Source organism: Schistosoma haematobium, chromosome 1 (genome assembly GCF_000699445.3).
Source record: "Schistosoma haematobium chromosome 1, whole genome shotgun sequence".
Lineage (NCBI taxonomy): Eukaryota > Metazoa > Platyhelminthes > Trematoda > Strigeidida > Schistosomatidae > Schistosoma > Schistosoma haematobium.
Window position 1 is genome coordinate 67,134,293 of NC_067196.1, and position 27,902 is coordinate 67,162,194.

The 27,902-nt window shown below is 34.4% G+C and overlaps 1 protein-coding gene across 1 annotated transcript; it reads left to right on the forward strand.

The window, feature by feature from the left end:
• Window positions 1-1,848: 1,848 nt before the first annotated feature.
• On the forward strand, window positions 1,849-27,445 carry MS3_00010199 (uncharacterized protein). The gene is made up of 17 exons (XM_051218563.1): window positions 1,849-3,041; window positions 4,893-5,301; window positions 6,189-6,296; window positions 8,702-9,049; window positions 9,760-9,883; window positions 11,683-11,959; window positions 12,545-12,955; window positions 13,770-13,896; window positions 15,277-15,600; window positions 16,541-16,803; window positions 17,422-17,557; window positions 20,521-21,051; window positions 21,934-22,056; window positions 22,141-22,605; window positions 24,668-24,760; window positions 25,836-26,110; window positions 26,911-27,445. Exons 1-17 carry the CDS (start codon window positions 2,155-2,157, stop codon window positions 27,197-27,199), a joined length of 5,190 nt encoding a protein of 1,729 aa, XP_051074889.1. The 5' UTR covers window positions 1,849-2,154; the 3' UTR covers window positions 27,200-27,445.
• The last annotated feature ends 457 nt before the right edge of the window (window positions 27,446-27,902 follow it).

A 27,902-nucleotide genomic window follows, 5' to 3' on the forward strand; every position in this document is an offset into this window, starting at 1 on the left:
AGAACACTCATCTTCTAAGACTGTATACTGTTCTTCTGCAGGCAAATTAAAGCTCAGACACTTATCTATCCTGCTACCGATGTTATTGCTGGGGAAATTGTTTAATGACAGTGGTCTTGAAACATGGACAGTGTTAGACGTACTGTCTACAAATAAACACCAAACGTACTTAAAGCCATCTTATAATATATGACAGCAACAGCATCAAAGGCACGTTTTTTTCCTATTTTTAATCACACTGCTTTGAATCATTATACTCACTAAAAACAGGCAGCTCTACTTACTAAACTGATCTGTTTCGTTACAGGCTTTAAGCACTATACTTAAGTATACTATAATTCTATCGACTAATCTAAATTATAACGGCAACCAAGAATACTAAACTAAGCAAGTGTCATAATTATTGTTCCATTTGCGCAGACACGTTGCTAAACGGAGTAAAATGAGCATAATTAAGCCGATAAAACCAAAACACGAAATATAGGTCATTTGAACTTACCTAACAGAAGACGAAGGATACATATATATTGCTTTCAGACTGAAGACAACAGTCAGTTGTTCATAAAAACATAGTCCACAGTACAACAAACATTTCTTCAGTAATATCATACACTGACGGCCTATCTGGAAACAATAAACTATGTGATTAAACTAACTATGAACGTACAGTGTAACGCAGTCAGACGTAGCAAATAAAAATCAAAAACTGAGCAAAATTAACAACATAGCCCAGTTATTTAATTAAAAATACATTGTGAAATAACAAAATCTGTGGTTACTTGAACGCACAGATGACCATTATTACACTGGGCAATACATTAAATTTACATGGTTGAGTTGCGGATAAATTCACCCCTTCACAACCGGTGACGATGTCAGTCAAACAACTCATTGGAAATAACCCATTGGAAAATTTACTTATGCAGTTATCTTATTCAAGTTCATGGCTGATATGGTCCGCCAAGTGGTTACGGCAGCCTGCCCTAACATACAGAAGACAAATCGTCTAGTTGATTCTGAGCTGTCTATTGTATTTCGTGCTTCCTCTTGGGATGTGGAGGTTTTCATAATCCAGCCAACCATCATAAGAAAGAAGGAGGTAGCAAGCAATGTTTTCTGACTCCGATTGCCTCTTGTAATTCATCTGATTTAGATATATAGAGTAATTCCCAAATGCTTTTTCTGAAAAGCAGTACGTAGTGGAGCATCGTAGAACTCTGTACAGGGTCCTTTACGTCTTATACTGTAAACAGACGAGCTCAGAAGTGTGGGTGAATCGCTGATAATGTGAAAATTCTGTTTTGCCGTGTAAATAAACCAGTATTTGTCAATGGTGATGTTCACAACACATTTTCAATCAAGGAGATCAAACTCAGGTAAAATAAATGTCCGGAATGAAGTAGTTGGATATATTAAGAAAACGATCAACGCGATGGAACGTAGATAACTCAGATTGATTATCTTTTTTCAGAGATACAGAGCATGGCTTACACAATGGTGATCTGATAGGGATTCTTTTTCGAATGCCATCAGCTTCAATGTCCAAGAATTCTCAATTTGCTTGGCAAATCAAAATAATCTCAGAACTTATTTTATAACCTTATTGTGTCAACGTCTTATTAAACAACTCGCACAAACAGTGAACCGGTTACTAAAATCTAAACTAGTCTCTCCTTCTGTGCACAAAGTTCAATTGCCTACTAATTCTAGTAGTAATAACTATATTCCCGTAAGTAGATTCGCAAAAATATGGAAAAACTGAGAATCTTGATGTATTAAAGTAAATTTGATTTATTCAATCTCGTATTCTTCGGAAAAGAATTTGTTGTTTTAATCTTTCGTCTAGTGATAACCTCCAGACATCTAATTTGAGTATTTTCAAGTTGGAGAGTCTGTTTTTGGGGTTCGACTACTTTAGTTTGCCATTGCGAAGACAGCTCTTTATATACCCTAGCTTGTTCAGCACACCATAAATCATAATGCTAAGTACTGAGACTGTTAGCACGATAGATCTGTTCATTTTCACACTAGAATCCTACGTCTTATTGAGTTTCTGTGCGCTCATGCTATCCTCCACTTGCATAATATTGATCGAAAACTTACATTTTCATATTGGTTTTGTATTTTACTGTTAACGTTTGTTCAGTTTCAGTGATGCGAGTAAAGAACCCTCCTGTTTACTTATCGTCTAATAACAGACACTCGAGAAGCTTCTTTTATCATCCAAGGTTAGATACAAAAGTTGTCAGAAAAAAGAGTAAATCAGCCAAAAGGAGAACATTATGCGATGAACAAAGGGAAATACTTCAGGTTTACCCGAACTTCATATCTCTTTTTCCCAACACCAATGTCTCGGATTACCTTGTCCAGACGATAAACTTGCCAACTATAGGTCTGTTATCAGCTGTTGTTGATCATGGTCAAAGGATTACTGTGTTTTTTAACAACGATTCTCTTCTCTTTCTTATACACGAAGCTGATGTGAAGGAATACATAATAACGAATGCAAGTTCAGTTGTTCCTCTACTTTATGCTGCATCGTCCTACTTTCTTCAATGTCTTTATCGTGTAGAAATTGACTCGATATCTCTGGATGTTTATTTAAAAAATCATTTCATCTCTGAAAGTTTCGACTTTTCATCCAAACCCATCCCGGTTCAGCAGTATGAAAAGCTTCATGACTTCCTAACTTTGCTGCAAATGGAAGATTTTCACTTACCCCTATCTTGCAAATCATTTGTTTACGAACGTCACTGTGAAACACAATTTCAGTTTGTGTCAATGCTCAAAAAGCTCTTTGATATCGCCCAAGATTATCATATTGAAACAAGGATTATTCGGGATACTTCCGCATTTTCCCCACAACACAAAAGCTTGCTCACACGTTTGCGCCCTTATCAGTGTGATGCTGTTAAGTGGATGGTTTATCAGGAATGTAACGGAATATCGCTGGGGGATCGTGAGTTATTGGAGAAGATGTTCCTGCCTATCAAATTACCAAGTAATAACGAGGTGCTTTACTTCTCCGTATACTCCGGATCGTAAGTTTTTCACGATTTTTACCCGTTAGGAAATGTTCTGGAACCCAACTGACATGATCAAGCGTAGATAAAGACACTAGCCGCTAAATAATGCTTTGTAAATCTGGGTCGTGTCAGATTCCCAAATCCAGAGACTAAGAACTCACCATATATATATATATATATATATATATATATATATATATATATATATATATGGTTAATTCAAAACCTTCTGCTTTGTAAATAACCTGTCCATTTCGGATTGTGCCAAACTAATTCTCAACTGGGAACATATTACCTCTTAGAAACCAGTCCTTAATCCATTGGACGTTGCAATATTACCCTCATTATCTTAATGGATGCATGTAAGATAAAGTTAACTTTCTTGGTCTTTTCGTGCGGGAATAGACACTTGTTTAGGACCAAACAACCAACTTTTGAAACCTGAAGTATCTAAGTATTATAAAATATGAAAAGATTTCCACTGCTTTATAACTATTAAAAATACAAAGCTTGGCGAAAATGACTTAATTAAAACAACTGGTGAGGTTTTCCTATCTATCTTCTGAATTAACTAAATAAAGATAACTTTCAGATCTTTTGTTTTCCTTAGAGTCTTGCTTTGTTTCGTGTAGTGGTAATGTTAACGGATACCCACACTCAACTTTCCGGTGGCACAAACGGTCTAAATTCACGTGCAAAAAAGTATATAAAACACTAAGGTAGTTAAAATAACTTGTGAAATTCTGACTATCGAGTTGATTTCATAAGAACATCTAGATCTTACAGACGTTCTTAGGTTTTTTCGTTAATATCTAATGTATGTCGTCTAAATAGTCGAATACAACTGGATAGTCAAACGATGTGGAGTATTATAGTTAAGGGACAACTAATAGTTAGTTGTATTTGGTAGTGCACAGTTCACTTATATTAGAAAGAAATCGGGGAAAACAAATCCATCATGAGATTCAGGTGCAAATCAAGTAAATGCACCATATTTTAGAGTTTTGAGATAATTGCAAGATCGTTTCCTTGGTGTCTAAACAATTGCAACTATGTCTCATTATTCAACGTCTGTTTCGCTTTAGGTAAATGGGATTATCCTAAAGATTATTGTACTCAGTTGAAGAAAATTTCCTAGATATGCTTCTACAAATGCTTCATCTCGAGTACGATAGGCGATTGACCAGTCTGTCTACCTAGCTCGGGATAGACTGATTACATGTTAGTTTATCAGATTCATAAAATGTCTAAAGACTCCTGTATAACTGGCTGCTTGGGTTGCGTATTTTACCCAGACTAAAAGCTCAATAAGTTTCTTACCAATCCACGCGCTCTAAAATAATTGAGCAAAAAATATTTTTCTATTTACCACTAGCTTCCACAATTATTCAAATAATAAAGTTTGTTTTGTGATCTATTCATGCCGGAAAATATGTGATCCAATAAGGCACCAAGACATTCGATACATCATAATATATGTAGGGTACTTTATGCTATCTGATCGATTAAAGCAAAACAGGTTGTTTTCCGAAGTGTGGTGTTTAGATCTAACTCACAAAATAATATAGGAACATCATTTAATGTATCCCTACAGTAACCGATTAGTGACGCAAAAATGTGAGTTCAATTTTAATGTTTGTTTACGATCTTTACCAATGCTTATCGCAGTTAACATACTGGTGTTCTCACACTTAACCACGTATAATCTTAAGCTTAAAAGGAATTCCACTTCGTTTTCGTATATTGAAGTTATTGAGTTTATTCATTTACTTTTATATATTTATGCAGGAATTGGTCTGTTATATTTTTAGAGCTTTATTGTGACGCACAACCGTCTCAGGGCTAATAAGGTTTGTTTTCTTCTAGGTTCACTAAATACTTGCCAGTAATTGAGTACCCGCGTACTGGTGGAATTTTGGCAGACGAAATGGGCCTTGGCAAGACATTGGAAGTCATTTCCTTAATTCTTACTCACCCGTTAAGTGACTGGGAGGAAATAGGTGGTCAACTACGAACTCTGGAGGATAAACCGCTTAAAATGAAATGCTTACCTTTTGCTAAAAACGGTTCTGACGTCGTTTTCGAGAAGCGTTGTGACAGTCACATCCTTTGCACTTGCGGCGGTGTCGAGGAGACTGAGAAATTTGACGTAGTTTACTGTTCTCTCTGTGACGGTCCAGGTCAACATGCATCATGTGTTCAATATAACCCCTCAATATACACCAGCCGCCTTCCAGTCAAAGAAGGATATATATGTCCACAGTGCTGGACCAAGGCAAGTTTCCTGTGACCATTTATTAATTAACTTGAAAGAATTAGTGATCACACATTATTTTGTGTTAGCTTAATCTTGCGCGTTCGAAAATAACCGAAACCCTATCTTCGTAGGTATCAACTGTATCTTGTTTTAGTCATTTTCCCATCAGTTAATACATTAGACACCTGTCTAATGATTTGGTTTGTAATGAGATGTAAGAATATCTTGGAGACAAGTTATAAGGGTGCAATATACTAATGGGTTATGTTTTATTTAATTTATCAGAGATGTTACAGTGGTTATGAAATAGTTTGAAGACATATGTATATACCATATATTTCTAAGATCCTTTATGAATGACTACTTAGGATGTTCGAAAATTACTAACTCCCTGTTTTACTGAATGTCTAATTTTTTAAAATTCGATTGGCGAGTTTTAAGACAGATTAGGGTTATCATAGCCACCGTTTCTGAGGAAGCAACTCGAATTTCATATTAGATTATTCAAGCATACGTTTAGGTTTCAATCATAGCTTTAAAGACTAAAGATTAACAGGTTCTAAGTTCAGTGTGTGTTTGTGCAAATGATCGGTTTCTTGTTTGAGTTTAGTTCTCTTCACAGCCATGATTAACTCTTCTTACAAGTAATTTCCAACTAAATTCATGAATTGTGATCACGATCAGTTAGCATTTAAAGTTGGGGTTATAAAAGTTTAAATAAAAATTGCTATTCAATTCAAACATGCAAATGCTCGAAATGGAATTTAGACGAGTCTGAAAAATTACAGTTTATTCTCCTTCTAAATTATTTAGTTCGTTGTTTCAAATATTATGTTCTTTATTGGCTTACTATTATTATTACATCATGTTTACCTTAATAAATCTTCATCCTGTTAATTATTTAGACACGTATCTATTCAAAAGCTACGCTAATTATTTCACCTGACCACATTTGGCAACAGTGGAAAGAAGAATTACAAACTCATGTTATACCTGATGCATTACAGGTTTTGGTACGTTTACTAATCTTCATATTTTGGGTAGAATCCTCTTTTCTTGTGCATCTTAAAGTTGTTTAGTGTATCATAATAACAATATTTTGATTACCGTCTACAATGTAGTATCTGTTACTAAATACTTCCATTAAGTATAATGTATTAACTTGATGGTTAGTGGACAATATTGTGTTAAGGAGGCTCTAGCCAACTTATTCTAGAAACAGCCAACTGACCTGTTCAAGTTCACTCCCATATTTCGAATTGCGCAATGACTTTTTCAAATATATATATATATATATATATATATATATATATATATATATATGCCCAGTGCTGAATGGCACCAGAAGTCTTTAGGGATGGTGGTCTTGTTTTAGCGACTAGGTTGACTAATTTTTTAGCTAAAATCTGGGAGTTGGATGTAATCCCATCTAACTGATCACAATCACTAATTGTTTCAATACATAAGAAAGGGTCAAAATCATCCTGTGACAACCATAGAGGGATTAGTTTGACTAATATAACATCTAAAATACTAGCCTCAATAATTATCGATCGCCTAAGACACGTGGACTGCAAACACGAGGAAATCAATCTGGCTTCAGACCTGGTCGTGACTGTGTCGACCACATATTCACCATTCGTCAGGTTCTAGATTACAGGCATGCTTATCGGCGTCCGACAATGGTGGTCTTTCTTGACTTAAAAGCAGCATTTAACTCTGTAGGCCGAGAGGTTTTGTGCCAGTGTCTGTCATTGAAAGGCGTACCTCAGAAGTACATAAACCTTGTGAAGGCTCTTTACTCGAACACTACTAGTCGAGTCAGAGCTTATGGCGAACTGTTGTCTGCTTTTGCAACCTCAAGTGGTGTCCGTCAAGCCTGTACACTTCCTCCATTTTTGTTCAAATTCATCATAGATATACTGATGGAAACAACGTTCTCATCGACTGAATTTTCGAGCACTGACCTCTTTCCAGGAGGTCCACCTATCGACGTAGAATACTCAGATGATATGGTCCTGTTTGGTGAAGACGCTGATAAAATGCAGTGTTTTGGTAGTACTGAGCAACAATGCCAGAATGTTTGGAATGCGCTTCTCTCCCTCTAAATGCAAGTTGTTGCTTCAAGACTTGTCTGCGTCAACACCTGAACTAAGGATAGTAGGGAGTGAAGTAGTCGAACGAGTTGACAACTTCACTTATCTTGGGAGTCTGATCAGCCCTAATGGGTTGGTGTTTGACGAAATCTCAGCACGGATTGGAAAAGCTCATTTGGCTTTTGCCAACTTATATCACCTATGGCGTAGGCGAGATATCCGTCTATCAATGAAAGGATGAGTATACTGCGCGGCAGTCCGTTCTGTTCTACTTTACGGCTGCGAAACGTGGCCATTAGGAGTAGAGGATATTCGTAAGCTACTAGTATTTGACCACAGATGCCTCAGAAATATTGCTCGCATCTGCTGGGATCACCGAGTAAGTAATAGTGAGGTTAGACACAGGGTATTAGGGAATGATGGTAAATCAGTTGATGAGGTTGTGAATCTTCATCGACTGAGATGGTTGGGCCACATGTTACGTATGCCTGAACACCGATTACCACGACGTGCGACGCTATCCGGTGTTCGGGATGGTTGGAAGAAAGTTAGGGGCGGCCAAACCAAAATGTGGCATCAGTGCTTGGAGTCACTAACTTCTAGTCTGAGCTATGTTGGTAGATGCAGACTACTTGGTTGGGGTCCGCGTGACTATCGTAACCAATGGTTGGAGACTCGTGGTGGCATGGCTCAGAATCGATCGCAATGGAGTCATTGTATACACTCTTTGTCTTTCCTTAAAGGTTGAGGTTAAAATTACTTTATATTTTTCTCTCTACGAACTAATTCTTCCTTCCTTTACTATGTCCTTCTATGCAGTCTTTTTTTATATATTACTACCATTGAAGTGTTTATCATGAATTTGGTGTTCATGTTGGTGTGCTAATGAGGGATAGCAACGTGGATCGATATATATGTGCCTGGTTCTATGTTCTAGCTGACTGTCATTTAATATGCCATTTGTGCATTTTCCGACATTTAGCCACCTCTACAAAACGGTTCAGTTCTGGCAGATTCATAAACATAATCTTTTTCAAACAATATAATTTTAAGTACTTAGTGTAGAAAGCGTCATTTGAATGCACCTGTTTGACTGCAGTAATGTGAATGGCAGTATTGATATGAGATAATTAAACCATTCATATCCTTTGTAAAGTTACTCTTGTGTCGCATGATTTTGCAACAATTATTATTTATCAGCTCTTAACTCTTAGTTAATAGTAATTAACCCATCAAATTGTTGTCGATTATTAGGAATTATATTACATTATATTTGGCATGTGTGGAAAATTTTATTAGTGTCCTAATTATCTGGCTTTTAGATTTATGCTGGTATGGAGGCTCCTGTAACATCTGTCGAGTTTGGGATTCGTGGCTCTGTCAAAGAACAAGGAAATAATAATCCTTTTGCTCCTCGTATTCATGTCCCTGCAAAAGTTCTTTCAGAAAACAAAGTTAGTGAAGAGACAATCCTTCCTGGTTTCGTTCAGCCTCCTCAATTAGCTTGTGCCGATATCGTACTTACTTCTTATTCTGTGGTCCAACGTGAACTTGATTGGGCTGAGGTTATTGCGAATCGTCAAGCTGGCCTTGCAGACAGACCAAAGTTACGATTGGCTCAGCGATATATATGTCGTCCTAGCCCACTTACCTGTGTCAGATGGTGGCGGGTATTAATTTTTATAAATTTGTATGTTATTATGAGTAATAATCTCAGCTCCTTTTTATCTATGCTTATTTTCTCTAAACTTTTAATATTTTCATTTCCAACAAAATTAGTGGTTTTCGAATTCTGTCTAAACTAAAAACCACTAATTTTTAGCTTAATAAATTTACTACGAGAACCTGTTGAGTTTGAATTCCGCTTGTAGTATGGGTACATATTATGCGAACATATCTAATCTCAAGCTTCATGAACCGAGGTATTCTACTATTTGAAAATAGTTTCCATGTTTTAAGTTGGATATACAAACGCAAAGTGTCAAATAACTTTTACTTACCTACTTCCGTTTGGGCACCCAGTCAGTATCCCAGCCCCCATACAAATTATGTGATTTGTTTGGAGCATATATATTTAGTGCCTCCTTGTACCAATGTTTATGTGTTTAAATAAATAAATAACCTCCATTTGGGAAATTCGTTTTCCAGAATTCCGACAACACTGTCAGCATCCAGCTGCTTCGGCTGACAAGATAAATAGTTATCCAACTTACATATGTTATAGATGCATTTATCAACAGTTTGTTCTATCATTATGAAGACCTACCAAATGAAAATCTCAATATCATAGTGTACAAAGTTGAATAAGTTATATAGATTTTGATAAGGTTTTTGCTAATCGTAATTTTATCTTGTGTTTCTAACCCACTTCACACTGTAGATTTGTTTAGATGAAGCACAGATGGTGGAGCGTGTCACATCTAGAACTGCTCGTATGTTATCACAAGTCACTGCTGTTAACAGATGGTGCGTCACTGGCACACCAGCTGAGAAAAGTATTGATGGTATGTTTTAATCAGTTTGGTGATGAACGTTTTTAAGTGTGTTTTTTAATCATAAGTTTGTTTTTATATGATTAGTTTACTTAAACATTTTTATGTTAGTTTACTTCTCCCAGTTGTGAAGTGAGTTTAGATCAGCAGAGAATTTTTTGGTTTAAGTTATGTGAAAAACGTCAACATTGAACTCCTTGACTGAAACATTCGAACAGTATGTTTGGAACCAAATTCCATTGGTGTAGTTACATCTTTTTCTTTGTTCTTTTTTTCGAACAAAATCTTAATTTCGCGCAATTTCTTTCTTATTCGGAATAATGTTTACGGAAATATGTTGAATTTACGGATAATTTTCCGCATGAGATGACACTTACAAGCAGTTCACTAATAAGGAGAGAAGACTGGACATCTGTTTCGCCTTTGCAAACTTGTGAATGTTACGCACCAGTGACCTCATGTATGACTGAACCTTTAGGACTTGTTGGGAATTCGATATCCTTCAAGTAATAAGTTCTAACCCGATAATTGATTCCTTATTATCGGAATATTTTTTGGATTTGACTTATTCTCTATCACTGTCGACAATTTGATATGCTTCTCATCATTTTGGTTTTCTGTTGTGTTGTTTGCAACCAGAGATAAGCTGACTAGATTTATGAAATTCACATTCTTATATGGTGTTTTCATAAAAATACGAGGTTTATTCAGAATAAATGTAGTCTAAAGAATATTGTGCCATGTATTTAGAAACACTGAGTCGTCATGTTTATTGCTAAACAAATGAACTAACAAACTTGGATGATTAGCAGTTTGTCGTGGTTGTAACGGTATATTATTAGAACTGGAATTAATGAAACTCCTCAGATTACATAATTAAGATACCTATAAGAGTTAACTGTTTCTATGATTTCATCTTCAAGTTTCCTGCAGTTGTTGTTTACCAGTTTTTCGGCACTCAATTTCAATCTCAAACAAATACCCACTACTTTTGACTGCTGTTGGTCTCTTTAAATGATTTATTCAGAAGTAAGCTATCATGTTAGGTTGTAGAGTGATTGAAAGTGAATTCATACCAAATTAAAGTTTTTCACTTATTCAACTGTCATTTAATTGTCTTCATCGGCTAATGTGTTTAGGGACATGAGTTACTTATGTTCAGCTATCACCTATCTTGATGAAGAATGTTGGCTGGTATAAAAGGATGCTAGAAGAGCGGTAGAGAAAAGCAAAGCAAGTATGGTATGAGTTTAATAAGTCGTTAATAGTTGGACTGATCCATGTTGGTAAGTTCAAACCACCTGGTTAGGGTCCATATGATTTTCGTGACCTATTGTTAGAGACATTGGATGACAAGGTTCAGGATCGGTTGAAATTTCAGAGATCCATTCACTCTTCTCTTAGATCCTGAGTTTTAGAACTACCTTATACTTTATATTCCACGAATCAGTTCCTTCCCTAGTCATATTCTATGACTAGTCTTTTCTATTATCACTAATACTGTTACGGATCATACTATGGAATTCGTTTTAGAATATCAAAGATTCCCATTGTGAAAATTACATGTGGTGTGTGTTGTTGGAATTCGTTTTGATAATCTCAGACCTCTGTGCTACTATGGTGTGACAACTTAAACCGATGCACATTTGTCCCGAGTCCTGTATTACGTATGGATGTCTGACATTTTTCTATCTGTTTTCATTATTCGTTTCTTGAAGTTAGCACTACTTTGATCATACCATAAACGTCCACTGTTGACATATCAATCTTCAACTCAAGATATCAGTGTTCACCGTTGTTTTCATTTTCAGACTTATTTGGGTTGTTCGCTTATCTTCGACTCACACCGTATTCTTTCTCACATTATTGGAATAGTTTGTTGTATCAGCCATTCCTTGCAACATGCTCTACATCCTCAGGTAAAAACCATTATGATTCGAACGACAATGTAAAACCTGTTGTATTTGATAAATCACTTATTGCTAGTACGGATCTGAGCAAAATTTTGACTAAACTGTTATGGAGAAATACTAAAGCTCTTGTAGGCGATCAGCTTGCTATACCTCCACTCACTGAGGAAATTCATTGGTAAGTTAAGTTTTATACAGTTTATACAGATTCATCTGTATATGACTTCATTGTTTGTGATTAGTTCTTTAGAGATTCTTGTATACATTAATCATTATGGCCCCTGATTTTTTTAGTTGTCTAAATATATAAATAAGTAATACAACTCACTTATCAAGTATGATTTTATGTAATTGGCTTTGAGCTTCATCGACTTCGTGTAAGGGCTAATGATACTAAAAAGATACTTGATCTCAAAGTAGGTGATTAAAATTTAAGTGTCTTAACCAATAACTCATTGTTACATACAAACCACTTTATCGAAAGTTTCATATATATATTGGCAGTTCTTCACCTGACTTTTGAAGATTTAGCTTAATCTTTCTCTTCTGTTTGTGTGTCAGTTTTTTTCATGCCTATCTTAGCAGCTTATCGCTTACTTGCTCCGATAACTCTCTTAATACTCATACGTCTCCTTAAAGAGTCGACCAATAAACTCCCCTCCACAATTCTCGGCTGTTTTTTTTTGTTTTTCTTATTATATGGTTATTAACTTTACATATGACTCATATCCTGAATACGAATTATAAACATCTTGTTATGTAGGATTACATTTACTCCTGTTGAACGATATATACACGATCGTGTCCTCGCTCAATCAGCTGGTGCTCTTGAACGTTTAGTTCAAAACATGTCCATTTCACCTGATCAATCACTTTGTAGTTTACCTACAGCTGCACACTGGCGCTTGGTTTATTTAATTACTCGACTTCGTCAGGCTTGCACACATCCAAGTCTTGTTGTGGCTACTTGTGGATCGCATAAAGGTAATCGTAGTGACGGGAACCAAACAGGACGTGTAAATGGACTAACGACCTCTCAAATTATACCAAATATGGTACGTGTAGGCCTCAACGATGATGAACAATACAGTGATAATGGTGAAGACTATTCCAGGAAGATGAATAATGCTCCTACTTTAACCGACGCTCGAGCCCATCGTAATTTAGGTACCGGGTAAGTAATAAGATACTCAGCTTTCAGAAATGATTGCGTCTCCCTTCATATAACCACGTTTTCCACAATCTGATACTAATTTACGAATTTATTTATGACGTTAATGCTTTCGATTTTTTCAAGGAACTATTACGTTGCAAATGTATGTCTTCTTCATAGAAATTACGTACCAGTGTTATGTGATTTTCTTAAAATATGATTATAAGCAATTATTATAGGTAATAATATTTCACTGTTTACAACAGCTACTGAACAAACTACCATGGAATTATGTTTTATATAAAATAACGAGATTTCAGTTTTCAGTTTCGAAGTTTTCCAAATTTATTAATTCAGCCTGATAACATTACCAATGAGATTTATTTTAAAGGGGTGGGATTTTTGTTTTCCGTTTAGGTCTTGATTATTGAGATAATGTCATTATGCATTTATCTAATTTATTTGCGAAATTTCTATTGTTTGCTTGGTAATGAAACGTCTTTACGTTCGTTTAGTTAATAAAAAGATGAAATTTATACCATCATAAAGTAGAGCCAATAGCATCCTAAATTTACAATAATCTGTTAGCTCTCCTTCCACTTTATGTATTTCACTCATTGCTGTTTATTCTAAATTAAGATCACTTCTGCAATTATTTTATCAAATTTAATGTTAATTTATCACATATATAGTGTTTTACATACAAGTCTGTATATCTTTACAGACTACTACATTCCACCATGTATTGATTATGAATAATACCTGGTAATACTAATACTCGGGTAGATTATTTCCCTACCTATGATCTTACTTTTTTCTTACCTAACTAACAAAGATGTTTCACAATGACCGAAGTGATCAGACGTGTTGTGGATGAGACTCGTAGAGAATGTGAAGGCCTTCTACGTACTTGGGTTTTTAATAAAAATGGTGCCGCTGGTTGTTTTATTATCAAAAATCAGGTAAGTATAACTGCACATACAATTTAAATGTAGCGTATTATATTCCGCATCTGAGATATAAGGTGGTTGGAGGTGGTCAACAGGAAATCTTGAACCTAATATTTCGTGTTATTTGGCGCTCGTCAGTTAGCTGTATCTGTAATCTTGAGAAAACTTCCCAGATAGTTCGATCGATGAGATTCTATCAATACTAAGAAGTACTTGACAAACATGACATTGGTTATTACTCAGTGGTCAATCAATTGTATACATTTCAGTTTTACAAAAGGTCAATCGTGACCCGAATAGCTCTGTGGTAACGTCTCTGATTATGAATCTGGATGACACGCTATGGAATCCGCTTGGAAGCATCAATTGTCTCAAGATTAAAGGCACCTTGTTGACAAGTGTCAAATAGCACAAAACCTAGGTCCAAGGTGCCCTACTGACTATCCCCAACCACCTTACATCTCAGCGTAATTCATGCGATGTCGAGTAAATTAGACTAGTTAATACATCTCAACTTGATTGATAAAATTCGAATAACATTAAGGACTTGAAAAATACAGGACCGCTCATGGTCCAGTAATCAATCAATTGTAAGTAATCCTTATTTATGTGGATATTTTGATGTGTATGAGCCACTCGACCATTAAACCTAAGATGTCAGTTTGTGTTTGAAATTATATTATATTATTTGTATTATATTATATTATATAATATATATGATATATTGAGATGAGTAGTTTAAAAATATAACTTTTAGAACTATCATTCTAAGGATTACTATTTATACTTTTTGTATACTTAGTGAACCCTTTGACTATTGTGTCTATATTTTCCTATTCATAAGTGTTCATTTGACCCCATAAATCGTTGTAATATTTCTAATTGTTCCAGATTTATCACTAATTATTTCTTTATTACTCCCGTTCTGTATCATTTATGACCAAGCCATGTACATATTATAATCCCCCTATTATGCTACCATATAGTCAGAAATTTCAAATATATCATTCTATGAGTTTTGAGTCATGATTGAATAGAGTACGATAGCGAACTGATATGTTTTCTATGTCTTGTGATTAGACACTAGGTTAGCATTTCGAGAACCAATAAGTGTTAACATCTTGGTTGTTGTTCATTGGTCAGTAAATCGATTAGTAAATAGATACTAGTCATCCTGGCAATATATTCGAACCAATGGATAATTAGACCAAAAAGAGGAAGAAAAAGATCATACAGCTGCTTTCTTGCTATTACGGCCTGATCATACAGGCCCCAATATATTAACCCAATCTAACACAACCATCCATTTGTTTTTCTCATTATATCAATATTTATTAACTCAACTAATCTATATGAACTAATTCTTTTCTCCTTTTCTATTGTTGTTTCCAGTTGGTTCAGGCTGCAGACTGTTACAGAGATGTTTTGCGTTCAGCTGACAGTTTTGAAAGACATCATGGTATTCTTGCAGACTGGAGTCAAAGGCTTCATGCAATCACCAACTTACATTGGTTGATTCAAACTCAAAAGGTTCCGATACTGGACGAACCTCTTCCCGTACTTCCACAAAGTCCACCGTTGCTGAAAAATACTTCTTACTCCGTTGTTTCAGTACAGACTAAGAAAGGTGGAGATTTTAGTTTAGAAGGACTGGATCCTCGTGTTGACAGAGATTTGTGCGCTAAGGCAGAACGCCTGCGAACTACATACATTCAGGTGTACTATCAACTGTATTATGATCATTATTATTGCTTTTTTATAACAGGACTAAGATGTGATTTTGAAGTGTGCATCGTTGTAATACCTATCATTAGTTGAATGAGTTTGCTTGATAAAAAGACGTTTGTGTTCAGCACAACACGGAAACTATTTCCACAGGGAAAATTGAGATTGTTTCATGAGGTATTTTTTAAAATTAGTAAGCTTTATATGGTAGATTAAATATCATTTATGCTTGATGATCTTTTCAGAAAACCACTACAATTGTGTACTGTATTGGTTACTACTAAAAGACATACTTGTTATGTACATAATTAATTACAACACGATTATCTTCATCTAAGTAATATATTTAAAGAGTGCTAAATGCATAGTTTTCACAATCAGTCAGTCAGCTACATATATTTATTAAATAGTAGACGATTAGTAAAGAATCTCTCATTAGTTTTAAATGAGTTCAAACATCATCCATGAACGTTTTAATGAAATATATTGCCTTAAAACTTTTCTGCTTACTAGTGACATAGTTATTAAAAAATACGTACTATCAAAGTCAATCATACGTTTACGAAAGGTATACAGATCATGCTCCTAACATCTTTCACACACTGCAAACACATTTGCATTTACTTCAGACAGACATTTCATTATCACTATTTCCCCTATAGTAGTACTCTTTTAAAAATATATAAGGTATCACCGCTCATCATTAGTTTTCATAAAATAAGATATTCTATACTTTGGATTAAATCAAATTGAATTCTCTGTTTTGTATTCTCTGGTGATTTCGTTCATGTTTTAGCTATTAGAAATATTTTAATAATAACTTTATCATGCTTTTCTACAATATTTTCAGAAACATGTTTTGATAAATAATTCTCTACGTTTTTTAAAAATATTCAATGGCTAATTTCTTCTTTTAAAAATATAATTTCAGATGCACTCTCAACTGTTAGCAAAGGTGAGAGAAAATTTAGATCCAATTGTAGAAGAATTGGATAATGAACTACGTGATCCAACAAAACAAGGCTCTAATGAAAATCTTACTGATAGAATGGCTACTGTCGACGCTGGTGGATGGCTTAGTTGGCTTACAGAAGCAATTGATTTCCTCATTGTCTCTGGTCTAGGTCATAGTTTAATTGATATGCTTGTTGCAAGTTTTCAAAGCAGGCCAAATATGAATCGAAGTGGATTCAGGTATATAAAACGGTGTTGTATGTGTTACATGTCGTTATATTGAATTTATTGTCACTTGAAATAAAATTTATACGATAACGCTGATAAATTGAGTAGTAAATATTAGTTATTATCAAAACTAATAAACAAAAACATGATATTGTATTAATTGTTGTTCTTTAGGGTATGACTTTAAAGAAAGGAAACTAAAATTTTGCTTTCAGGAACAGTGCATCAAAGTTTCGTGTTCCGTGATAATTAAGATTTCTAAGAGATTGAAGGTGAAAGTTTGGTGAATTCCGGTGACATGTTACTAAATTTTTAGTTGAGTGATAACATTTACCTATATTAAAGCTAAGCAGGTGGATTCGCTTAATCTGATGGATAGTAAATTGATGTAAAACTATATTTAATTAACTGAAAAACTCCATGTTTAGAAAAATACTTAATTCATGTTGTACTATGTATAAAACTGCTTTAAATTATTTCCTAAATCTAAATTAACGGTATACTATCAGAAATAATAAATTATTTATTGTTGAATCTTATATAGCTGACTTTTAGAAGTGGACAGTTTAAAAATATCAGAGACATTGTTGGTTAAATTTAGAATTTCATTATTTGGTGACTTGTTTTTAGAACATCTTTACTTTATGCTGGTTCAGCTATTACATTCAAAGCGATGTTACTAACTGAATTGGGAGAAGTCTTTACGACACGTGAACAAATGAGAATAGCTATGCAACCTATGGATGATACTTGGAATTCCTTTATGGTAGGTTGTATTCATTCGTTGTATTGTTGTTATAAAAACTCTTTAGTCAAATGTTTAGAAAAATACTAAAGTTTTTAATTCTACTTAAATCTACTTATGATGTCGATGCTACACAGAAGCTGCATGCACAATTTTAATATCTTAACTGTTGGAATTTACCATTAACAGATGAAAACATGAAATTTAAGGCCTTTCGCCACTGTTAACTTCTAAAATCTAACTTTTATTTGTTGACATTATTATATGATCCTTGGCAAGTTAAGATTTGGTGCTTCAAACATGACAAGTTTGGTTGATATACATAGTCAATAAAATGAATAGGTAACCGTTTTCATATTTCCGGTAGCGGACTATTTCAATGATTAATGGTTACTGGAGAAGTAGGCTAGTAAAATGTTCCTGATTGTCTACTTTTGTCATATGACTGATTATCATATGATTCCGAAAATAATAATCATTGTTAAGTGGGAATAGTCAACCTTAAATGCACTGTTCATACGTCAACAGTGTGCCCATTTAAGAAGAATTAAAAGTCCCCAGCTAATGCATTTCATTGCTGTAATACATGTCATAAATGTAATACCTAAACAATTTTTGAACTAGTAAACTTAAAACAATCTGATATTACATGTTTGTTCTTTACATTCAATGTTACTATTTATATCAAGCTGATCATGCCCGTAAACAGGCATGAATTCTGTAATGGCTATTTTCAGAATATATTATTATTAAGACAACTATCACCACTCTATAATGTGATTCATAATGTTTACGAGTCGACTCATGAATTTAGCTGTGGAGAAAGAAAAAGTCATAATAATCTTTTGATGAGCTTAAACTGTTCGTAATGGAGAACACATTCGGGAAGTCGTATATTTTGAAATGATTTCACGGAGAATTATTAGGTAAAACTTTATTGCATAATTAATAAATGATTGGATCATCACAATTTTATGTTCATCATACTGCAAGCTTTCTCTAAAATTAATAGATATTATCATACGTTTTACCAATATTTAATTACTCTGACTTAATTATTCACACGTTGTTCCAACTTTCTACTACATTAACCTGACTTCTGCATAAACTACGGTTTCGAATTTGCGGTGTAATTCGGTCTGATAATTAATGTAATATAAACCTACGGGAGCTTCAAATCCAACAACAAAAGCTCGTCTGGTGCTGTTCTCTACCGCTTTCATCTAAATACTGAGCTAGAAGAGGACAGCGTTGTGGAACAATAGAAGTCAAGATTGTCTCGTAACTGCTGAATGTTAATCGTTGAGAGTCGAAGCATGTTGTTGGTCTATAGACGAGAAAGAACGTTTGGGGTGGAAAATTATAATCTAAATGAATCTTATGTAGTTGTCGAATGACGAACATATAATTAAACTCAAGGGTCACAACATGGTCGGAATTTACTGTTACCTGCCACCTTCACTCTTACCGCTGTTTTCAGTTGAGTTGTCCATCATCACTCACGATCATTTTGCGGACAGTTAGTTAATTTACACTCACTTCACTTTTACCCAAGTACCTATTGATATAATAGAGAATTCCCGAATTCAGTGATCTTCATTAACCTTTTGATTCACGCTGTCCATAGATGCCACTATTGTTTTTAATCAAGGCTACAGACCGTGCCACATAACATAGGATTAAACATTACATTTATATCAAACTAAGTATGTACTTGTCCCTTTCTTTAAAAGTCCTTGGGACTTTCATCTTTGAGCTGAACTATAAGTTCCTACGGGAAAAGAACGGTTGTACCACTTGTAGATCTAACCATTTCCTACTTATGCCTGTTACCCCTCATGGTGGAGCATAAACCGCTCACCAGCATTCTCCATTCAGTTCTGTCGTGGTTAATCATTCCCAGTTGCTATTCATCCTTTTCATGTCTGCTTCTAATTCCCGACGCAGTGTGTTCCTTGATCTTTCTCTTTTCTGTTTTCCTTCAGGATTCCAAGTTGTCGCTTATCTCGTGATGCAGTTTGATAATTTCCTCAATTTATGTTATACCCACTTCCAGAGTCTTTTTCTATTTTCCACTTCACCTGTAAGCTGATTTCTCCTCTCCCACAGTAGTTCTTTGCTGATGGTATACGAACAACAGACTTTCAGTATCGTATGTAGACAATTGTTTATAAATACCTGTACCGTTTTGATGATGGTTGTAGCATTTCTCGAAGTTTCAGCTCCGTACAGTAGAACTAACTGACTTAACGCTCGTATTGAAGATTGTGACTTTGATGTTGTCTGACAGTTGTTCCGAGTTTCTTACGTTGTTCAATTGTACGAATGCTGTTGCTACTTTGCCAATCCTTACATTTACATTTGCATCAAATCCCCCGTGTTCATCGATGATGTTGTCCAGATAGGTATGTGAAAGTTTAAGCCTCTTCCAGAGTTTCTCCATCAAGTGTGATTGAGTTGGCGTTCTCCGTGTTGTATTTGAAGATCTTGCTTTTCCCTTTGTGCATGTTGAGGCCTACTGCTGTAGAGGCCGCTGCTACACTGTTTGCCTTGGCCTGCATTTGTTGGTGTGAATCGGACAGAAGAGCCAAATCATCTGCGAAGTTGATTCCGACCTGTCCACTGTATTCCGCGCTTCTGCTTAGGATATGGAGGTCTTCGTAATCCAGTCAACCATCAGAAGAAAGAGAAAAGGCGAGAGTAAGCATCCTTGTCTGACATTTATACACAAGGTTTTATTCTCAACTAATCTAAATTAAAATTACCTTGTTTGTTTCTTTTTCAAATAAATCAAAGTCCTGAATGTAATGTAATCACTAAACTAAGCATTGTAATCGCGATTTCCTAGTAGCTCGTTTAGTTTTACATTTTCGTCTATTATATCTTGACTGAAGCATACTCTGACTTCACGTGTGCATCCAGTATCGCTCTGTGTTTGAAATTTCCCTACACATATTTGTATATATCCTTTTAAAATTTTTTAGGCTGGTCGCGAAGTTGATCGACGTATTCTACAGCCATTTTATGCATGCTGTGCAAGAGCTTTTGATACAGATGAAGAAAATAAACGGAAAGGAGAGAAACGTAAAACCAAATCGAAAACAGATGATAAAACAAAGAAGTCAAATACTGATAATACACCTAATCGTCGTACAACAAAGAAAACACGTTGTGCCTATTGTATTGCTTTAAGAGCTTTGTGCAATTATCAACGTGCATTGAACCATGAACGTGCTAAAACTATACCAAATCGTCCTTCGATATTTGAATTTGATGTAGACAATAATTCAGAAACATTAGAAAAGTTATCTACCGCTTCTGCTTCTGTTGAAGAATCTGGAACTGGTTTAATTTTAAATAATCCTTTAGTTATGTCATTATCCATAGTATGCCAACAAATATCTAGAATTTTGTCATCTACACCTGCCAACGAACTTCCATTTTCAAAAATACTCTATCAAACAAAAGCTAAACGTTTGGAACAGCTAATTCGTTTAATGGGAAAGGAAATATTGGTAAACTAATGAATTTATGCTGATGAATAAATAATTATAGATTCATTAAGATTTGCTAACCGAAATTATCGATGTTTGTCATAAGCTTCGAGTTTCACGTAATGCTTGGTACTAGCGATGCCTCCTGACTGTATTGCCTGAAGATTGACAGGATTTTGAACCTGTGAATTCAGTGTCGGGAATCAGCAGGAGTGAGCGAAGCAGATTAAGAAACTATCACCGGGAGAGTGATGCACACACAACTTGGCACCCATCATATGTGTTTTATTTTATATTACATGTTGTTAAGAATGTGGAGCAGTTTGAGCCAAGTCATCATTGATAAAAACTGTTATCGTGAAGTCATATTAGTCAGTCAAAGTCGAACGTTTCTGATTTACACTACTTTCAATACAGTTCACATAGCAAAATCATATTATTAAGTTTAGTGGATTCCCTTATTTCAGTTGTGTGCACAAGCGACTGATGTAAGTATACAGATTAATGTTAGACCCCACATGACATTATATATATACTAAACATTTTACTAGCATTTTGAATAATTGAGCTATCACCTTCAAAATTCTGAACCATTTTACCCAATTATTTAGTTGAACACGGAAAGGCTGAACAATCAGTTTCAAATAATTTCATTTTCAGCTGCCTACTTAGAACTGTTAATGCTTAAGTAAAACTTGGAATTAAAGATAAATGTTAAGAGTACATTTTTGTCTTAAGGAGTAACTTGTTTAAAATGGTTATCAAGTGTAAGATTTATTGTTTCATAATGAGATGTATATACTTAGTCAATATCTGGTGGATGACTATTAAAATATACTCTGTTAGGAATCCATGATTTGCATAAATTAGTCCATTTTTATTTTATCCTATAATTTTCTGTAGCTAACCAGCCGTACACAGTCACTAACCATGGAATGGTGGAATATACACGATGATACTGAACAGTTTGTGGTTCGTCTTCAAGCCACTTGTCCAACAGATTTAGCTTTTATTCACGAGGATGAGGTAATTAACTTGTTATGTTAATATTAAATAAATGCTTATCTGTTTACGACTTTGACACATCATCTCTATATTTTATCTAAATAGGTTGACGCCCAATTACATTCCTACATAGTTGAAGCTGACGTAATTTGGCCTAAACTTCAATCTCGTCTTGGACATTTTAACTTCTTGCGTAACGCTCATTTAACAGCAGTAACTGGCTTTTCTACTTCAACGGAAGTTGATAATGCTAACGGTGAACAATCTAAAAGTCGACCACTTGAATGTCCAACTTGCTTACAGTTACATTCACCATGTAACCCAACTTTTGTTTTGCTTCCTGGATGTTGGCATACTCTCTGTGTCACTTGCCACGATCGTATTGCATCACTAAGTCAAGTTTCCCAACGACGATGTCCGATTTGTCGAACACCATTTCAAGCAACGGAAACTCTGGGTTTAAATGCTCGACGTCGACGACCTTTAACACTTATTCATTATTCTGGAAGTAAGGTGAATCAAGAGAACTCGGTGAAATCCGAAGAAACAGAAGAAGATTTAAATATAGTGGTACGCCAGTCATTTTTACTTCCTGGTCAGGGTTTTACATGCCTAAAAATTAATACGAAGTTTCATATGTAAATATCTCTGCTCCAAGAATGTCACTTCATTTTTCTACTGTAATATTTCGAAGACAAAACTTTCAAGCTCCTGAAAATTTCATATAAAATATAGGATTCTTAAAAGACGTTAGTCCTACCCGTATGCTTCAACGGTTTTTGAACATAACTTGTAGATAACATTCATTAGCATCGATTAAAGCCTTTTGTAATATGTTCATTTTTGCCTTTGACGAACACAAAATCCTGAGAAAATATTGAAAGAAATACACCAGGAAGTTATTGAATTCGGTTCGAAATCCTAATGCAACGGTTAAACTAGTGACCTAGATACACCCTAACTAACAACTTGACTGTCAAACGTAGAAAGAGAAAAATGACAGGTTTCTCACTAGAGAGTTCGTACCCCCTCAAGAAAAAAGCGGAACGTTTTTACAGGAACTGTTTTACAAATAGTCTCTTACTATAAAAACAAAGACAATTTACTTACTAAAGTTATAATGGACCGATAATAATGTTATAATGACCTCCCAATAATTACATATTTAGCTTTTAATTAATCGGCCACAGGTTTGAAACCTGTTGTTCCTACTTTTGTGTTGAGAAACTGCGCTGTTCCTGTTTGGTCCAAATTTATATAAGTGAAATACATTATGTATCTACGGATTATTCAGTGTGTACTGCTTACCGAAGCACAATTCGATTTTGTGAGAACATAATTCAAAATATACGAAGAAGAGTAATAAGAAATAATTAAAGTTTATTTTTGAAATACTGTTTAACATGAAGTGTACCATTATTCTCTCACGAAAGCAAACAAAGTTATGCAACAGTTTCGAGGCCTTTTTGTATACAAGAATTAAGTTACGATAATTTATAAACTTGTTTGATATTACTCTCATCTTCGTCATCTAACTAGGAAAATTGAATGTCGTTTTTGAGGTACAGTTTTTCTAAGCTATATTTCTATCGTATTCTTATAAAAGGGGTGTCAAATGTTTTCTTTACGCTGCTTCTTTCAAGGAATATTATGACATGGATTTTTGCATAAGAAAGATTTAAAAACAATTTTACCCTTAGAAATCATCGTTTTTAATGAGTATCAATTTAACTGGACAGTTTTTGTGTTTTCACAAAATATAGAGGTGACTTTAATTTACTTGTTAACCAGAAAAGAAAAGAAACTACTTCAATTATATTTCCAGACCCATTTATAATTTATTAGAAAGTATGGTATTGAAGTTCCCTTATCATGAGTAGGATTAAAACGTTATCTGAAAACTTAATTGTTTGTAGGAAGACTAAATATAATTTTCTATTTTACAACTAACTGGTTTCTTCTGTGGCTATGTACAATTATTAGAATGGCTTGAGGACATTCAACAATATGATGTAGATCATTCAAAAACACTTTTCTAACTTAAATTAGATTGGTTTTTGATAGTCTTATCTTAATTTTTATATTAGATATTTAAGATTGTTAAACGAGATTACTGGTTGAGTAACTTAGAATAAAAACTATTGGCAATTTAATACTATTGGCATCCTGTAAGGTTGTCTCATTATTTGTTCCTATATACATTTTTTAGATTATAGTTACGAATACAACTAAATAAATCTATTTTTTAGGCTATAGAAACTACATGCATTTCAGGTAATTTCTAATCTTTAGCTTTGAATTCAATTGATCAGCTAAAGTGTATGAAATTTATCGGTTTATAAGAAATTTGGTGAGCAAATGCTAAATTCAGACGTCCGTGAATTGACTCTTAAAATAAATCAATTACATATGATCTCATTATTAGACATTTCTATTCTCATAGAGCACATTTGTGTTAATTATTTTGCCTAGTGGGAAAATGATGACTTCATCAGTAAGTTTTCTCTAATCTATAAGTAAATGATGAAACATACAGTTTATTGAAGCTGCGTTTTTTACTCTTCTTGTCAGATGTACGGTGACAAATGACTTTTTGTTCATTAAAAAGCTTTATATTCTCATTTACTCTTAGGGTGATCACAGTACAAAAGTGAGAGCTGTTATTCAACGTTTAAAAGTAATTAAACGAGAAGATCCTGATGCTAAAGCCATTGTTTTCAGTTCTGTGAGTTCTTTTGAAAGTTTATTCTCATTCTTATGGCTTAGTTTTTTCCATTATATTGATTTGTTTACCTAGTAGTTTGACATTTAATTTCTTTGAGTTTCTGTTTGATTATCTCATTGCATATATATTGGGTACCTTACTATGGTTTTGTGTAAATATTAGTTTCATGAACTGAAATTATTATTTGGTCGCCAGATACTAATCAAAATGAATTCCCTCAATTAGTCTTTATTATTAGGATCTCACAACGATAAATATCCTCAAATTAGTAGATACCTATCTGAAATATGTCATTTAGCACAGTTTATGGTGTTTCTTATTGATGTTTATAGACGTTTAATAACTCACACCCAATATTTCACTGTGTGCGCCAACTTCCAATTGTGTAGTTCGAAACTTACTTAATCCTCAATCAGTTCAAGTCCACAGTGACCAAAGACTCTGGAACTACACTGATTACTGTCTTATTTCTGCCTTAAATACATGATTTAGTCTAACAGAATCAGCAACAGTCCGTTAACTTCACCAGTACTCGTTATACAACCTTTGTTCAAATATTACTTTTACCATGAATATTCTTGAAATCCTGTATGCAGTTTGGTTTCTAAAGATGTACAACGTTGGACGGAATTCAGGATTCGCTATCTCTTTTAAGTAAACAATTTGTGTCTACTAATGGGACGTGTAATGTGTTTGAAATACTTAACTAATCACTAAGCAACTGGTTCCTATAATGCAATGGAGAGATTCAGATGTTAAACTATCAACCACTAAGTCGCAATTTTGAATTCCGCCTCACCTATTTCGCTTAGAGCAACCATGTTGTATCACTAGTCCTCACGCTTAGGTATGGCTCGAACCCAGTGCACATATTTGTATCTGATAAATGATTTCTGTAATGAAGTTGTTTATCTGAACTACATAGTACACAATTTTATGCTGTCATTTCCAATATCAAGTTCTATTCTATGAGTGTTATGCACCCCTTTTTTAGTTAAAGGCATTATCTAACGACTCATACTGTTAACAGCGCATGTTGATTTCTGCCAATTATTACTTTTCTTTTTCATTTTAGTGGTTATCTGTTCTAGTAACACTAGCTGGAGCGTTAGATCAGAATGGATTGGCCTATACAACATTATTTCACGCTCGTGACGCTTGTTGTCCAGGAAGATTGGCTGGTTTTCAGTGTTTCGGTTCTACAACATGGATTCTTTTGATGCCAGTCCAACTTGGCGCTAATGGTCTAAATTTGACTTCAGCGAATCATGTACTTTTCGTTGATCCTGTGTTATCACATGCAAGAGAAGCTCAGGCAGTGGCACGAATTCACAGAATCGGACAAACAAGGTTTGTAAATAATTGTGAGGAATTTCATGTTAGCTCCCAAAATACATGATTTATGTGAAGAATCCTATGTTCAAATTGCTATCTTGTTTGCTATAGGATCATATATTAATTTTGTCAGAATTTCAACACGTTCAAAAATATTGTTTTGTATTAAAAAGTAATTTTCCTAAAGCAAAAAAGAATTTGAGCATGCTTCGTGATTCTTCGATATATCTGCCAAATCTCTCGTCTATTATATAACTTATTAGGTTTAGGTCTACCCATCACATCATATAATTTAAGAATCTATAGTTTTTCTGATAAGTGGTCCGGCGTTGAAAAACATATTTCTTTCTATTTTACAGTTTTTATCACACCCGTTACTTCTTATAGGCATGTATAAACTACAGACAGAAGTCGGTGTAAATTTTTGAACTTGTAATACTGTTTTACCGACCAAAAGACAATAATCTGTCGGGAACTTATGTTAGTATGTTTTGTGTATCCTGTTTAGGGATTTAGACATAAGAATCAAAGACAAAGTTCACCTATCGACTAATTAAGTAAGATAACACACCTTTATATTGTGAAGATTTAGTGGAATTTGTGATAAAAATCACTGTAGAAATAATCGCGGATTCGAAGTTTATTTTTTGAACACTTCTATATAAGCATTTTTAATGGCATCTAAACATAGTTTGTTTTCCCAATTATATTACTAATCACTCGCGGTTAGTGACAACATAAAAGTCGAATGTGTTTTACATAAGTGAATAATAATTCTTTTATGATTTTGATTACATATTTTACATTCTATTTAGACCCGGAGTTGTTCATCGGTTCTTAGTAAAGGATAGCATTGAAGCAGCATTACATGCATCACATTCTCGAAACACAAACGTTGGTCCTTATAATCTTGACACAGAATGTATGATTGGCGCTAGTATACGACGAACAAGCTCCACTAGTTTAGGAGTAGCTGGACCCAGTGAAGATAGAGCTCAATTGATGAGTATGACAATTAAACAGCTTACAGAACTGTTACACTTTGAGTGCAATGCTGGTATGCTCACCGATGAGTTGAAACTACCGTCGTTTTCTTTACTTTAATATTCCTATCTAAACATTTGTTTTGTCATAGTGTTGAAATAAATATGCTTATATCGAATTCTTAATCATCTCTGACACCTTTGCTCATTCTCTTGTTTTATTTAATTTCAAATCATATATTTTACTAATTATATGACTTGTATTGTAATACTTCGCATTTGAATTTATTCATTAGATGTTTATTTATCATGTTTTATATTTTTTTATTAGCAATTATATTCTGTAATATAACCACTAATTTCAACGATTCTTCTTATATTCTAGACGTAACAAACTTTTAGTTCTAGAAATTTTAAAAAGTAATTAGGTGGGCGTATCAACAAATGCAGTTTTAATGCAACTGAAGGTTCCGTCGATAGACTAAAGTATAAACTTCCTGTTTTAGTCACGTGTATATATATATAGTTTGGTGCCGCTATATTCGTTTATGGAGATTCATTGGTAAATTATCGAATGAACCCATTGTTAATGTAATGAGATGCAATTCTTTTACTTGTGTTTGTCAGTCATCAGCTATTTAGGACCTGGTATAAGGGTGTATCAGTGCAAGATCCCACACCTCATATCGAGAGTAAAAATTGAAAACATAAGAAAAACGGGGAATAGCAAGCAATATTAATTTTATTAGAAGGCTGCATTAAGATTAGTATTGCTTGCTGCACCCCGAACTTAGCTGCTAATTTAACGTAGTGGTCGGCCTCGC